Here is a 16,424-nt window from a genome sequence, read left to right as displayed (position 1 = left end):
CTAATAGTGGGACATTAAACTGGTACATTTCATTTAATTTCATTTTTGTTTTCGTAGATTATCCACTCTTCATCATTTGTGATAAACCGATTCAGAAATGGTTTGAGTCCGTTATGTTTCAGCAGACGGAAATTCGATCGGGTGAACGTTTTTGAGTTAGATTATGTGGCACCCAAACGTCGAGCTCTATTTCTATCAAAGCTTTCTCCGAATGGTTTTACACAGGGTGTCCCACACAAAACCGCTACGCCTCACGCATGAGATTCAAGTAACACTTTAACAGCAACAATGAATACATAATAGTAACGTTAAACAGTTGCCTGTTTATAATAGATGCTGGAAGTGGTGGCCATGGGCATCCAGGCATCGCTTGGCCTCGTTTGATGACGTAAGATCGTCTATTGTGTGAGGATTATCAGCATACACTTTGCTTTTCAGTGTGCCCCAGAAATAAAAATCACACGATGTTAAGTCTGGGGACCTTGGGGCCAAAAGGTTTCTACTGACAAGTCTGTCTTCAGGGAACACGTTGCTGATGTGGGCCATACTTTGAAACCAAACTGCTGCGAAACCTCCTTACCGACTTGCGGGGGCTTCTCGTAATGTCCGTGCGAATTTTGTCTATAGTTTCAGGGGTCCTAACTGTCGGTCGCTTATTTCTCTCCACATTTTGAACGAATCCTACAGCTTTCCATTTCTTGTAAAGGTCTTGAATAGTGTTAGTCGTGGGCAGTTTCCTACCAGGATACTTCGCTTGAAACATTTCTTTACATTCTTTACATTGTCTTTATGTAAAATTCCATAATATCAGTTCGCTGTCTAATGCAAAATGCACAATTTCTGTCACAAATGTTCTTTGTTACCACGCACTGATTCAAATGTAACACATTGAAACAACTCAATAATACGAGTTTCTCACAACTGGCGCACGAACATACTGCTGCACTCAACTTTCCAATAAAATGCACTATAACAAACTTCCGAGACAGTGTTGTCACCCTACAAGCAATTTAACTAGAGATGAATTACCGGTATGTAAGGCGTTACGGTTTTATGTGGGACAATCTGTACTTTTTTATAATGAATGTTTAGGTCATTGGCGATGTCATAACAACGTACATTCCGGTCTCGCTCGACTTTAGCAAGAATATAACCTAGGTTTGCTGTGATTGCTCACCCACTGTGAGCAGCATCTTGAACATTTCCAGAACGAATACGATCGAACCATCTTCTGGCTATTGCTTTGGATAACATATCTTACCCATAAGTGGCACAAATTTCTTGACGAGCCTGCACAATATTGCGGCCAACAACTCGAAATAAAAGTGTAAAATGTAGCGCAACTTTTAAGAATGGGCACGAGTCGAGCAAAAACTCGACTCGACTCGAATTACACTCGAATTTCGAGTCGAGTCAAAGATAATTTTCTCGAGTCGAGTTCCGAGCCAAGTCATTGTTTTTGAGATCGAGTTTCGAGTCGAGTCGACTTTGATAAATAGATCGCTCGTTCAGTTCGTTTTAACTCGTTTTGACATCATGGCCTGATTAGACTTGAAAGCGAAAACCATGAGAATTGTAAGCACTAATTTTAGTGTTGCTCACGACACGGGTGCATCTTGTGTCGTACTTTTAGTGGACTTCGTGGGGTACTTTTAGTATACGGAACGAGACGACAATAGATTTTTATAACGAGACAGTCTCAAATGTCGTGAGCACCAATATAAATATAAACTGTAGTTCTTCCATCAAGACTGAGAGCTGCACGGTCGAATTTTTGAGCCCGAGCAGAAGCCTAACCCGGGTAGTAATGTCAACCGGATCAGCTCGGTTCAACTGAGCAAACAGGTCGAGCAGGCTCGGTTAATATGAGCCATCGGCTCAGCTCAATTGAGCCGATGGTTTGAACCAGTTCAGTTGAAACGAGTCCATCGACTCGGTTCGACTCAGCTCAACTGAGTCGATGGCTCTAACTGGCTCGGTTCCGGTGAGCGATCAGCTCGGTTCGATTCGGTTCGGGTGAGCTGTTGACTCGGTTCACTTCTCGGTTCGGTTCGATAGTGAATGAACTGTGAGCCGAGCTGCTCGGGCCGTTGACGACCCTAAACCAGGGCCGAATTCGAGGACTGGCTCGCTCATTCTTGGACTGAATTCGAGTCGAGTTGGAGGATTTTTTCGAGTCGAGTTCTCGAGTCGAGCTCAAAGATGTCTGTTTCGATTGAGTCAAGCCGAGTTTCAAAGAAACCTCGCTCGTGCCCTTCCCTACCAATTTTGTAGAAAGTTCACTCATCTTCATAACGTAATGCATTATGTTTCATTTTGAGAATTTCAAAACTTTTTTCCCACATCTACTAGCTTTAACTGTTAGTTGTCAAATGACGTTACGCCTGACCCGCTACGCCTCTTAAATTCTAAAATTTGGAACACTAACGTCATTTCGTGTACAAAAGGCTTAATACTTATTAGCCGATCTCATATTATGCAAATAAAAAGTTGAACTTGTTTTTGTATATTACTTGTTTTTGTAAATTATCTCTGAAATTTTGTTGTTTCTTTTATAGGCATAATTATTACTTGATGCTATTTCTGTATGGAAGGAGGCATGTAGTGGAAAGTGTGATACCTATCAACTTCACGGCTACAATTTCTGACGATAAAACTACCTGGACGGGCGAAGCAACAATTCCAAGTGAATATTTTCCTAAGAATTTAAAAAAATATAATGTGTACACAATACATAAAGACAGTAATATGAACATATATAGGGCTCGTTTCCCCGTGGAAGAAAATAATGATGCAACTGAACCGGACTTGTAAGTATTATGAATACTAAAATAATGTCGATCTTACCCATTATTCTAGAGTTTGTGTGATTTAACTTGATCCGTTCGTACACAAGAGTCAAGTTGTATACTACGTGTTGTTGCCACGTTTCAAAAACAGTCAGAATTCTAATATATTAGAGCACGTCAGCACTCGCACAATTACCAATTTAAATCATTTGTACTTGTCTGATAACTATATGAGGTTCTGCATATACACACACACCGACAAACTGTCGGTCGTAAAATATCCAATTTCACCAGACTTACGCAAGACATGATTCTCATAGCTTACATCAGGGTTGCCAAGTAATCTTTTCTTAAATTGTCACAGGTATTTTTTTCTCATACGAGAGTGAGAGCCTACTGATAATCACTATAATACGTCATTTTAAGAAGGGTGTCATTTGGGAAGGGCAAGTGAGGCAATTGTCTCCTGAGTTTGAATTCTACATTAACACGGGCGTCTCTGTCAGGGGGGCAGGGGGACATGTCCCTCCCAAATATTTCGAGTACGAAATAAATGGATCAATGCTGAAAGTATTTAGATCTATAAGGAAGAAGTAAAAACATAGGCAGAACAAATTAAAGTTATGGCTGTTCTTAAACATTAGGTTAATGTGATTAGAATGTCTGCCTGACGTGTGTCACTTTCAAAGAATGATTTTTTTTAAAGCTACACTTCTTGGTTATTCAAAGTAGTCTCGGCTGCAGGCACACTACTTTTTCATTGCTTAACCATCAACAATTGTTTTCCATGACGAAGGGAGACTGGAGAAGGGAAAGAAAGGATATATAGAAAGTTCGCGAATTAAGAAGGGAAATGAACAAAGACAGGGAAATATGCAATAGAAGAGAAGGTGACAAGAGGAATTTAGAAAGAGAGTAAAATTTGAATATTATATGTGAGAGTAAATTTCATGCGAATACTGTAGAAGGGCAGCAAAGGACAACTACTATGACAATATAGAAACTAACGATAGAAATTAGTGTTTAATGAGCGAATTGAGTTTGAGGAAGATGGAGAGAATACATTGAGGAGCTGGATGACAGCAAGAATAAACTGTACATTATAGACATTAAAACGAAAAACGAAGTAAACGAGGATGGTTCATGGGAGAAATTCAAAAACATACAACGAAATGAAGAACAAAAAGGTAGATAATATACCTTTTGAGTTTATTAAGAATACAGAAGAATGAAAATAAAAAAAAATTCGAAATTCCCAATCAAATTAATTGTCATCATAAGTCTTCTTTCAGAGAGTTAAGATTTTGTTAGCTAAAAAATCGAAATATATGAGGACTATAAAACTACAATGTTGCAAATGCGTTTAAGAACATTGAGCAGGAATTAGGAAAGGTAAAGAAAGTTCCTAAGAACCATATTATATATAACCTTTTTTTTTCGGCAAGTAGTCTATGAGTGATGGAGAAAAATTATGATGAATAGTGTTGCTAAAGGTAGAAAGGGTAAAAATTATTGGAATTGATAAAACATTGTATGTAATTTTCTGTATTATCCCGATAATTACTATCGGTTGTAGTTAAAATCGACATTTCAAAGATAAGTAGATAAAAGAGAAATATCCACCCATATTTCGAAACTTCCTTATTTAAATTATATGATTAAAAAAATTTCTATGACAGCTTTCACCAATTTCTTCTAATTATGAAAAATAACAAAGGATTCTATTTTGATGCAACAAGGTGCATATTTTCTTTGATGCTCACCAATCATCCCTCTATTTGGGGTTAAAAAGTGTCAAAAATACAAACTCCTAAATTAAAATTAAAATATGTTTTACGATAATTTTGTAAAACAAAAATGACTTTGAAGACATATCGTACATATTTCCTTTGAGATTGTTCAATGATTCCCATTGCATGAACTTAAAGTTAATGATGAATAATGGCACATATTACACTTTTACCCCAATTAAAAGCGTGTTCCACGATAACTTTCGTAAAATATTCGATTTTGGTAGAATATTGGGTTTGGTTCTGAGGATTTAGGGGACATCCACATATTACGTAACGCCATTTTTGACCAATTTTTACCCCCTCCCTTCCCCTTGTCACACAAGTCTGAGCCCCTCCCCCCTTTGTTACGTAACACTTTATGATTTTTGTTCTTTCTCCAAGTTTGCTTATTTTGGAAATTATTACAATTATATATATATATATTTAATGATAGAACTTTTTATCACAAAATGCTTGTATTCTGAATAAGTTTGTAGTGTTTTTTCAGCAACAAATCAAAGTATTAAAAATTGGTAGTACCGGAATAATATTTTAACCCTATAAGGTTGTTTCATTAACCCCTTCAGTGCGTAATTTTCAGATGCGAACCGCTGTAAAAAGTTTAGTTTTGTTTGTAGAACTTTCGAATTTGTTACCTTTTAATAACTTTTGAATCTCTCAAGCAATCACAATGAAATTTTCGGCATTATGATCTTTGTTGCTTCTAATTAGCTTCTATAACTTGTCATTGTCGTATTTATGGTTATCATCATCATCATAATCATCATCATCATATGGTTAGGTTACAAAAAATTTGGGAATGCCTCAACAGATGAAGCCCAATTTTGCTGTGTTGTCTCTTGGGGTTCCTAGGTGAGCTCAAACTCGCTAAATATTGTCGGGAATAACATTACTCATACTATGGGCAAATATATTCGCCATACGCAATACAAAATAGCCAAAGCAAAATGAAAGCGTATATATACGCCATCCGTACAGCAGGTGCGTTTTGAAGACACGAGTTAACACGCCATCCACACTGAAGGGGTTAACCAGTCTTAATTCTTCGAAATTGCATACTGTCGTTTTCCCAAGGAGATCTCACCCATCCTTTTAGGTCACCGTTGATGGCAAAGAAGAAATACTGCCGGAAGATGCAGGTGAAACAGGATCTAAAAAACTGACATCGACTTTTTTCGGGGGGGAAGGGGTTCGGTCCAGAGTGCTTCTTGTATTTGAAGTTCGCCGTGTCGACAATGCAAAGAAGTTTTCTTCCTCGCCAACCATAGATTCTAAGTGGCTGCACACGTGAAGGATCAGGGACATCTCGTTTGTGAACAAGCTTTCGAGAATCTTTGGACTTTGGACTTCAGTTTATCTCTTTTCAAATTCTTCTTGTCCTGAATCAGTCCCAGAAGTGGGAACGCGAGGGCATTTTCAAGCGCTGGTTACGATTTCTAACAATGTACTCCAGAAAAGCGTGTGCCGTAAACGCAATGCAGCGATAGCAACAAAACGGTGTTTTATTGTATTGTAATACACGCAGGGTTCGTCACCAGTCATGCTGGTGTCTAGTAGCGTCCTCGAATCCCTTCTGCATGGTTCAATTTATATAGGCTATATGTTCACAATTTTCCAAAACAATAGCAATGTTTATTTATTTATTTATAAAAAAGAAAAGAACTGAATACAAGTACTGTATGTTTAAAAGACTACATAGAAACCTGAGAATAAAAATAAAAATTACAGAAACATACGTTACGTAACGAGGATTTAAATCCCTCCTCCCCCCTTATCATACTTCGTAACGGAAGATCGAACCCACTCCCCCCCTTTGGCGCGTTACGTAATATGTGGACGACCCCTTAAGGGTCTCCACTACAGCGAAATTAAACTACCGCTAAGTTTAGAGTTTTTCTGTAACATCTTCAAAACAAATAAAAATATTCGAAAAAACAGAAACGTAGTGAACTAAACAATACGATTTTGCATGTGATATCTTTACCGCAATTCACTTATCTGATTTTGGTATGCCGCTATTTACAGAACCCGCAAAAAATGTTAAATCTATCTACAATTCCAAATCGAAAGCAGATAGATGAGTTGTGATAACGGTACAACATGTAAAATTCTATTGTCTAGTTCACTACGTTTCCGCTTTTCGAATGTTTTTATTTGTTTTGAAGATATTACAGAAAAACTCTAAAATTAGCTGTAGTTTAATTTCGCTGTAGCGAAGATCTTTAAAGTCATACTGACTGCTTGGAATGACTTTAGAAAAGTCAGTGAAGAATAAGGGAGTACCTTCTCTTCCTGCAATCTATATTATTATATAAAATAGTACAAGTGAGTGATTTCTCAGTTTCTTTTCAGGGATCGAAAAGTCCCGGGAAGCAGATTGCGTGGCGATTAGATAGAAATACGAGTATAGCGGCTATCGTTTATTTACCATTCGTATTCCCAAGTTTTACCTACCAGTAGTTTTGATTTTTGGGGGAGTTTTGAAGGGGAGGGATTAACAAAGGACACTTTGAGGTCATCAATGGAAGGAGACAGGCTTAACGATTTAATGCTAATTATTACGGATTGCCCATCATAAGAGGATTTTGAACCATCCAGAACAACAGTCATCTAGTATTCCAATGCTCTAACTACAAGATATATACATGAGCATAAAATACAAACTATTGCTTTGTGAAGCTTTATTTAGACGGTCACTATTGCCTTCAATCGCTGTTATCTTCGAAGGATAGAATGATTACATTAAGTTATAATTTTACTTTTCATATCAGCGATTATAAAGCCAATTTAACATTAAAACATGTATATTTGTGCATCAAGTTGGGTTTGTATTATACTAGCCCCCTCATATTAGAAGATGAAACTTACCCAGGGAATTCTTTATTGAACTTACCCAGGGTTATCGAAAATTCCAAGGAGAGGACAGTGGCTCAGTGGTAAAGCACTTACCTCTAATGCGTGAGGTCCGTATCGTCTGAAAGCTGAAGAAACGAACTTTCGAATAGTATGCGCACCATTTATTGTAAATAATAATAATATGTCAATAAGTTAAGAGAGATTTGAAAATGTCAAATAACAATTTTCTTCCTTTTCAGCCATCGGTTGGAAACATATGGAACAACGAGAGCTATAACAACGTATGAAGGTGAAAAGGCAGCAGAACTTTCGCAAGGGTAACTCTTTATTCTTCCTTATTTTCGTATCAATGTTATTTTGATTTACAAATAATACAAATATATATGTATTTGGTAACTTGAAAAAATCAATTTAAAACAACCTTGAGTAACTTACTACCACTGGCACCGAATTTTGTATAGTTGGGGAGGGGGCATCCAGAGGCTTATTCCACCATTCAACTTTGCAACTTTCCACACTTTTCGCTTCTCACTTTGCAAAATTTGCTACGTGAAAAGTTTTTGAGTTCCACCATTACTTTTGAAGAACTTTGCAATTTGATGTTCTGCAACTGCAAAGTTGCAAATTCTTTGCAAAGTGACAGTTGAACGTTGACGTGCGACTTTAGGTGCTATATTCTAGTTAGTAATTTGCAAGGATTCGTAATAGGAATTTTAGTGAATTATTTCAGAATGGAGAAAAAAGAAAATAAGTAGATGAGAAGAAAATAGCAGTTCTTCAAGTAGTCAAAGAAAAACGTAATATATTGTTTGGTTCATTTAAAGACAAGTTGACCAAAACTATTCTATATCTGGAAACATACCGCCTTATGCAGAGTCGTTTTGACTTATGATTAGCGTCATACTAAAGCCCTGAATACTGCAGGAAACATGTTTGTCGAACTCTTTAGTGTGGCACTAATCACGCGTCAGAACGAGTCTGCGTAAGGCCCATATTGTCTTATGCAGAGTCGTTCTGACACGTGATTAGTGTCATACTAAGGAGTTCGATTAACATATGTTTCCTGTGGTAGTCAGGCCTTTAGTATGAAGCTAATTGTACGTCTAAATGACACTGCACAAGGCCCATAATGTTTATAATAGAGTTAGCAACACTATGCACCAGTGGCGTATTTAGGGGGGGGGCTTCCGGGCTTAAGTCCCCCCCCCCGAAATCTTACTTACTATAGTAAAGTATATGAAATATCTTGCAGAATTTTCATATTTTCAGGCAAACCCCCCCCCCCCGAAAGTTAGCAAAGCCCCTCCCGAAACAAAATTGTAAATACGCCACTGCTATGCACTGTTCTAAAAAAAAAAGAAGTTGCTTTCGACACACGGTGCATTTTGTCCTAATCCGTACCATTTCCTAGCCAATGAAGGCAAAGGAGTAGTAGTTGTCTTGCTGTAAGGGTTTTACTACATTTTGTTGTTCTTTCCAAAGCCGGTCCAATGTGCTCTAATACGAATTCTACTTGCTCACTTGTCAAACGAAAGTATTCTTTAAACTGAAATAAATTCATGCCGTGGAAGTTGATTCTGTTTTTATACACTTTCTTAGGAATTGCATCCTCACTTGATGAATATAATAACCTTCGAAACATTTTCAATCGACAATGACTCTTAATCAATCATTCAGGCATAGTCAAATTATTCTTTGCAAAATATGACACAACATTGCAAACTCTAGCTTTGCACTTTTTAGTTTTAAGATGATGTTGGAACAAAAGTCAGATATTTTCTGCGAAGTCTTTGCAAGTTTTCGCTTTGCACTTTGCACTTTTCACTTTGCAGAAATATATTTTCGTGGAACATAAAACTTGCTGAAAATTGCAAAGCGCAAAGTGAAAAGTTGCAACGTTAAATGGTGGAATAGGACTTAGGTCTGTTTCGTTCTCTCTCTCTCTCTATCTATCTATCTATCTATCTCTCCCTCCCTCCTTCTTCCTTTTTTAAATCTTTTTTATTTTAAATGATGCTAGGTTTATATATTTATGGTCAAGAAAAATTTATATGTTTGTGGCCAATTGTTTTGATAATGATATCTCGGAAACCAGAAGCTCTAGAAAGATGCCGTTTTCACTGATCGATTGAAAATTTTGTGTAGATTGATCAGTTCTAATTGAATATTCTTTTTAAAAACATTGCCGTTATTTCTTTATTACATTTTTGGGGGCACACTGGAAATGTTGATTTTTTTTTTTTTTAAAGTAAAGCATCATATCCTACGAGCATCCAAAGCATCATATCATATTATACATTGCAACACCACACATTTGTATACGGGATTAGTATATCTCTCCGGCGTTCTTTTCATAGGCAAATAATAATAAAAAACGAAGGATAACCATTTCTCCAGTCTAAGATGAAACTTTATTGTTTGGAGTGTTTTGTCCAATGAACACCATATATCACTGACATTAAGTTAATTGTGTGTGTAATGTATTTGCTTATTACATACTGCATGCAAGAAGAAATAAAACACTGATCATACATGAATAGAAAATTCAACCGGAAATAGGCTCAAATCTTGCAGACGGTGAGAGATATTGAAAAAAAATAATAGAAAAAATCACCCCTTTATGGTACCCCTTACCGATTTTTATCAAGACGTCCTTCACTTGTGTCTGTAAAGGGACATGTGAGGAATGACACAGAGATTCGTGCTCATATGTGATTGATGAGCTGTGTAGAGAGCGCAGGTTCAGCTAGTTTGTATAACATAATACAAAATTCAAATAAAAACAAATATCCTTCAGTTATACAAGAACATAAAAGAAAACAAATAATCTATATATATAAAAGAGAACGTACAATATTTTGTCCGCTCATCACGCTAATACGGCTGAACCAATTTCTTTCATTTTTGGGGGGTTATTAGGATTTGGACCCTAGATGGTTTTTATCATATCACTTTAATTTTTAATTACCAGTGTCTTGAGATAATTGACCATTCAAGTGTCCATAACGTACAAATCCTTTGTTATTAGTTCATCATAGGTAAAAATAAACGTATTTATATGCAACCCGCATGACCGTGTCACTCGGCGGGTTAACATAAATGACAGGCGATATACAGCGGAAAATAGCTTGAATCTTCTGTTTAAAATTTTTTAATTGATTTGCTTATTTTTACAGACACTTTTACAATATGCCAGCACCGGGATGACCGCAGCGAAGCGGGGCGGGTTAACATAAATGACAGGCGATATAATGTTAAGATTTACTGCAATCTTCTATGGTTTTTATCATATCACTTGAAAGCGAAAAAGTAAAAATTATCTAAGTAACAAAGTTTATTGCGTTCCGGGGTGACCGCAGCGAAGCGGGGTGAACGCTGCTAGTACTAGTATATGCGTGAGTCATTACTCAGCTTTTTAGAAAAGTTCTCAATCTGTCCGAACTTTCTATAAAAGTTTCCACAAGATCATTCACATCGACTTGACAACAATGTCACTGAACAAAGTGAAGTTGTTTCAGTAAAATACTACCGTACTTCAACTTGTACATGAATTAATGACGTAGAATTGAAGTAAAGGAACTCGGGAACTGGAAATAAAATAATACTGTGACAACATTACAATTTCATGACTTAGGGTATTTCAAAGTCTATTGCTTGGGGAAGTTATTTTATTTTTACATCCATTTATATTTTAACCTCTTTTAATAACCAACACGTTAATAAAATTTTCCAGACAAAACTTGATGTGATTTGGTCTTAATTCATGTCTCACTGTGAGAAAAATACCGAATAACCTTAATTTTAAATATAACTTTTATATTATAATCAGTGACGTATAGGCCAAAGAGCCCCGGGATTAGAACTGTGAATTTGGAGGGGGGGGTCTACAAATCACGACTACCGCAAATTTATAGTATGCCCTTTACCCACTTAGAGAAATACTAAATTCTTCACTGTAAGTTCAAACTATAAGCATATTAACACAGAAGACATACCATGTTGCTAATTCTAAAAATCGAAACCGGCATTACAAAGGCTATGATACTATGATAAATGATTTCATCCAACGAAGAACAAACCATAGAACACACTGCACAAAATACATCATAGAACACACTGCACAAAAAACAACTTCCAATGTTTTGATATTTTTTAGAAACTATTTTTGAACACTGTTTTAACATGTTTAACAGGGGTTTTTACTCATTCACAACGCCTGGGTGGTACCTAACTTATAGGTCCCAGGTCGCTTCCTTTCTTCCCCAAACCTATCTTCCTTTCCTTTTCCCGCATAGTGTAATCGCCGAGGGACGACATCCCTCGTACGTGACAGGCTAACATGGCCATAGCATAGATACAGAAAGCCCAGAAATCTAAATTCTAAATCGTTTATGTCGAGCATATTAATTCACAAGATTTTGTTTCTGTGAAGACCCTTAAATGATATTACTATTAGAATCATCATAGGTATTTTGCCATTATTTGCAGATCACTTGCCCCAACCATGAAGCTTTCACGTAGGCTATCCTAACTTCGTCTTCAAGTACGATTTTTGTTTTAGTACCGTCCATCAATCGTATCATCTTTTCCCACCTTCCTACCACTTTACGTTCTAGCACGTCAATCATGATTTAACAGTAGCGGCTCGTAGTCTGTACAAGCACCGGTTGCAATGTTGCAATATCAAAGGTATGTAGGTACGCGCAAGTGTTCCCCTCCCCCAGCATTCTTGAGTCCTATCCAAGAAATATTCAGGAAATATGAAGAGGAAAGTCTTTTAAGCTCTATTTGTATATTATTGATTAAATTATTTCTCGAATATTAATTTAATATATAAGCTATTTCCTTTTTTTCAAACAACCACTATCAATGTACGTTTATACACTATTTATATACAAAACCTCTACACTCATGTTATTGGATACGAGATAAATCGAATATATAGTATGTGCTGTAAGCCATGAATGATGGCGTTAATCCGAAAAGAAGAAAAAAAAGCAAGAAAATTGCATGCACGCAGTTAAACAAAATTATTTAATTATATAAACTATGCATTATTTTAGAATGGAAGGTCTTTCTTCGATCTTTCGGGCTTCAAATTTTTCTATGACTTTATTGAAATCTGAAATGCTGCTCGCCTAGTTTCTCGAAAATAGAAAGCATCGCTACCGCAAATATTTTCCGCTTTATTTTCTTTGGGGTCCAGAAACACCTCTCTCCTCCGACAATATGCATTTTGTTAGCATTTCTTTGTATAAATATACGGGACAAAAAGTCCATTTTCAGGAACCACGTATTTTTTTGTCTGTAAAGAAGCATGAAATCTAAGATGTTTTCCTTTGAAAATTAAAAAAAAAAAAGTTTAACATTCCAGCAAATTAGGCGAAAGAAGACATGAGCACTGTTAAAAATAATTTCTTAAATTTGAGAAATCGCTTCCTATCTGTGCACCAAGACAATATTTTCTTAGAAATGAGATTTGGTAATTCTCATTCATTAGGAAAGTAACAGTATATTTTCTCGTTTTGCTTTATACAACCTCATCTACTTTTCTTCATTTCTCATTAATAAGAGTTTCAAATTCTTGTTTCTAAGAAAATATATTCTCGGTGCACAGATAAGAAACGGTTTCTCAAGATTTAAGAAAGTATTTTTAACAGTGAGTATTGGAAGTGAATGATTTGATATTAATTTATGCTCTCCGCCGGAAATCGAACACGGAATCATGTGCACGAAGGACACAGAGCTAGGAATTAGACCCGTAGTAAGACATTTTCTTCTTGGAGACTCGATTGACCCCCCTTCCCCCCCAGAATATGATTTTTTTAAAATAAATCTTATCCCAAGAATTTTCACCTTTGTATTATAAATGTTAAATAAAATCTATTGACTTCGAACGACCGCCCCCCAAACTTTCAGCCTGGATCCGTCCCTGCTACCACCAGATTTATATTTGTTCTTTGCGAGTTTATGTTTTGTGAATAACTTCTTTCTTCCACGCGTCTGTATCTTCCTCACCCTATCAACTGAGTCAAGCGCTGCTAAGCGGAGGAATTCGTAACTATTACAGAAGCTGACCAGTTGCGGAAAAAATGCAACCGTAAGGGACCAATACGGGAAGATAGGAGCATTGCAAAAATAAATCCACTTTCCCATGTTAAGAGATAGGAGCTCGCTGCCATATGCTCAATGTTACTGCTTCCAGTGGCAACGTTCGCTGCCACTGGAAAGGTAAATCTCTCTCTTTCTTTCCGTTTTTTAATTGACTTTTTTCAGAAATGCATCAATACTGTTTTGCGCTCAAGAGCAAAGGTTTATTTTTTACTGATACACTACTTTAACACTTAAAAATATTTTTAGTATTTAAAAAAATATCCGGTTGCACAACCATGCAACATATAGTACCAGCCGCCACTGTGATTTAAAATTAAGTTTAACTTCCAATGGAAATTTTTCTACAGTTAAAGAATATATAATGACAGAACAGGATATAATTCTCCGGCGTAAACCAGACGCCGTCAATTTAAAGTTCGGGGATTCGGCTCAGAAGAGCGTGTACTAAGAACGAACAGCGTATTCTCAAGGGAATTTCGAGCTGCGAATAGTAGGCTTTCTTGTACTGTAGTAAACGAAAATGGAAGGCAAAATTGTTTCAGAACGAGAGAGAGAGAGGTTGTTGGTTAGAGGAAGATAGAAATTTAGAAAGTTACCTTGACTATATCCATATTTTGTTTCATAACGAAAATTACCCTCGTTTGCTTCATAATAAATCAATTTTCAGATAGACATATTAGAATTATGCAGCTAATATTTAAAATAACACTAGCGTTGATTACCCGTTTTCGCTGGATTGAAATATAAACTAAATGCACAGCGTCCTTACGTCATGTGTTTGGTAAAAATGACAATAAAAAAAATAAATATTACTATTGTGGGCTGAATTTGGAATTAAACGAATGATTCAATCGGTGCGATGTCACATAGTCACTTTATTTTTATACATATAGATTTACAAATTCATTATAGCTCTTCTTCTTAGAGTGAAGTTTCAAGGTTCAGCGTTCACGAGTTTACTTTAAACCCTTTGTAACAAAGTAAAAATAAAAGAAAGTAGCACAACGTGGGCTCGAACAATCTCTAAATTACAAATCTGACAATTAGTAAATGACAATTTAAAACAGTATGCTACCGAGACACTCACTGGACGTTTGTGGGCTTTCAAGCAAGCTAAAGTCAGTTTCAATTTTATGCTTTTGGTAGAACTTGTACCCAAGTTTTCTCGTAACTTTTAGAGTACAAGAGTTTGTCACTTCGTTAATGAATTTATGAATATATCACTAATTTAAGCATCATATCGCTTTATTATATTCAAGAATAAAGCCAAATGAAACTTTCATATCCTTCGTTATGATTATTAATTATGTCAGGATACCAAGACCTTCTGCACCGTTGCCAAACTTTCCAGGTACAATGTTGCCATCTCAGTAAAGTGGTCGTTAGAGGAGTACGCCAATTAATTCTTGCACTCCCTTTTACAGATATTTCTATGAAATTCTTTGGTGTCTCCGCCATGGTCGTTGATAGTCACACATGCTGATGGTCTGGGAAGGATTGTCAAAAGGGATGGAACAGACTTGATGAAACTATTCTTCATTGCAGTCTCCATCGGTGGAAACTAAGGTGTAGGGCAATAGCTAACAGACAGGGCTTGTATGTAGATTATAAATGTTACTGGCATCGGATATATCTTAAGCTCATGAAGGTACCATATTTGTTACCACAAACCTGAAACAACCTTCTGTAATAGTATTTCGAAGAATGGTTATGAAAATTCTTAAGTTTTCACGAACATCTGCAATTTTATCCGCCATCTGCGAAGAAAGTAAAAATATATCTATAGATATCTACATTGGTGCGGATATCCGCATCCACGCAGACTTGTACTTATGCACTTTAACACTATGCGCGAGTATCACTTACACTGCCTAAAAATTCGGCTCCAGTTTACAATCATATGGAGTTCCAATTATTGTCTTAAGTTTAAAACTATCTTATTATTTACTTTTTTTTTCTTTCTTTTCAGGACATTATGCTTGTTTACCGACTCACTAATAAACGGAAAGGAATACCCTCACATGTCCAAAGCAAACATTGCAGTAGGAGAAGCGACCAATGATAGTCTGACCTTAACAATATCAATTCCACTACTTCGTAATAGTTCGGATGAAGTTGCACGTAAGGATTTTTTTTTAAATATCAAATAGCATAATGTTCTTGTTGGTAAGCTTTTTCCAGAAAATTTTGTTCAGGGGGCAAAACCAAAACATGAGGAAGGGCATCACTAGGACACTATTTTGGGATATTGTAAACAAGAATTTAGATTTTCTTTGCTCCGAAGGGTGGTTAGCGAAAGTATGCCTACAGAAAAAAAAAGCATAAATGACGATTTGAATTTTTGTTTCTTTGATTTGTTCGCATGTAATTTTTATTTTCAATGCCGAGCATACATGAATCGGATATTTCTAATTTAGTGTTGAAGCTGACGTGATAGCCCTTCGCGGACTAAGCCACTCCAACACCATCTGCTAGCGAACAGCGGAATCACGAACAACCTAACGGCAAAAACTTGTTCAGCATGTGGCGTCGTCCTGCCTCTAATAGGGTTATTAGGAGCTTTCTGAACCTAGTGGTCGTCACATCTTTACCAACATGACTATCCAGTTTGCCTCACAACGCGAGATGGACACCGAAAATTGGGGTGCACCAGCAGGAAATCGAACCCAGGATTAAGCAGACGCGAGCTCAAAACTATAACCACTAGCTAGACTAATGGGCCATTAAACACGGAATCCTATCCACATTAACCCAAGATCCATAACTAAAGAAAAGAGCGATAGTGAAGTAATTTAGTCTATGAGAGAATCCTAGACAATCTTACATACCATATTTATAAAAATTAAATAAAATATTTCAGTTTAACGTACTA

At 36.5% G+C, this 16,424-nt stretch overlaps 1 protein-coding gene across 2 annotated transcripts in view; it reads left to right on the top strand.

Moving 5' to 3' along the window:
* Nucleotides 1-16,424, top strand: part of LOC145670604 (uncharacterized) — a 123,880-nt gene that overhangs the window by 85,959 nt on the left and 21,497 nt on the right. For both annotated transcript variants that reach the window (XM_081739397.1, XM_081739398.1), the window contains exons 5-7: nucleotides 2,559-2,810; nucleotides 7,678-7,755; nucleotides 15,522-15,673. In XM_081739397.1, coding sequence (XP_081595523.1) covers nucleotides 2,559-2,810; nucleotides 7,678-7,755; nucleotides 15,522-15,673 — 482 coding nt within the window. The remainder of the gene's footprint in view (nucleotides 1-2,558; nucleotides 2,811-7,677; nucleotides 7,756-15,521; nucleotides 15,674-16,424) is intronic.

Source organism: Thermobia domestica, chromosome 14 (genome assembly GCF_964235325.1).
Source record: "Thermobia domestica chromosome 14, izTheDome1.hap1.1, whole genome shotgun sequence".
Classification (NCBI taxonomy): Eukaryota; Metazoa; Arthropoda; class Insecta; order Zygentoma; family Lepismatidae; genus Thermobia; species Thermobia domestica.
Note: the sequence above shows the minus strand (reverse complement) of the source record. Positions and strands in the feature narration are given on the sequence as shown.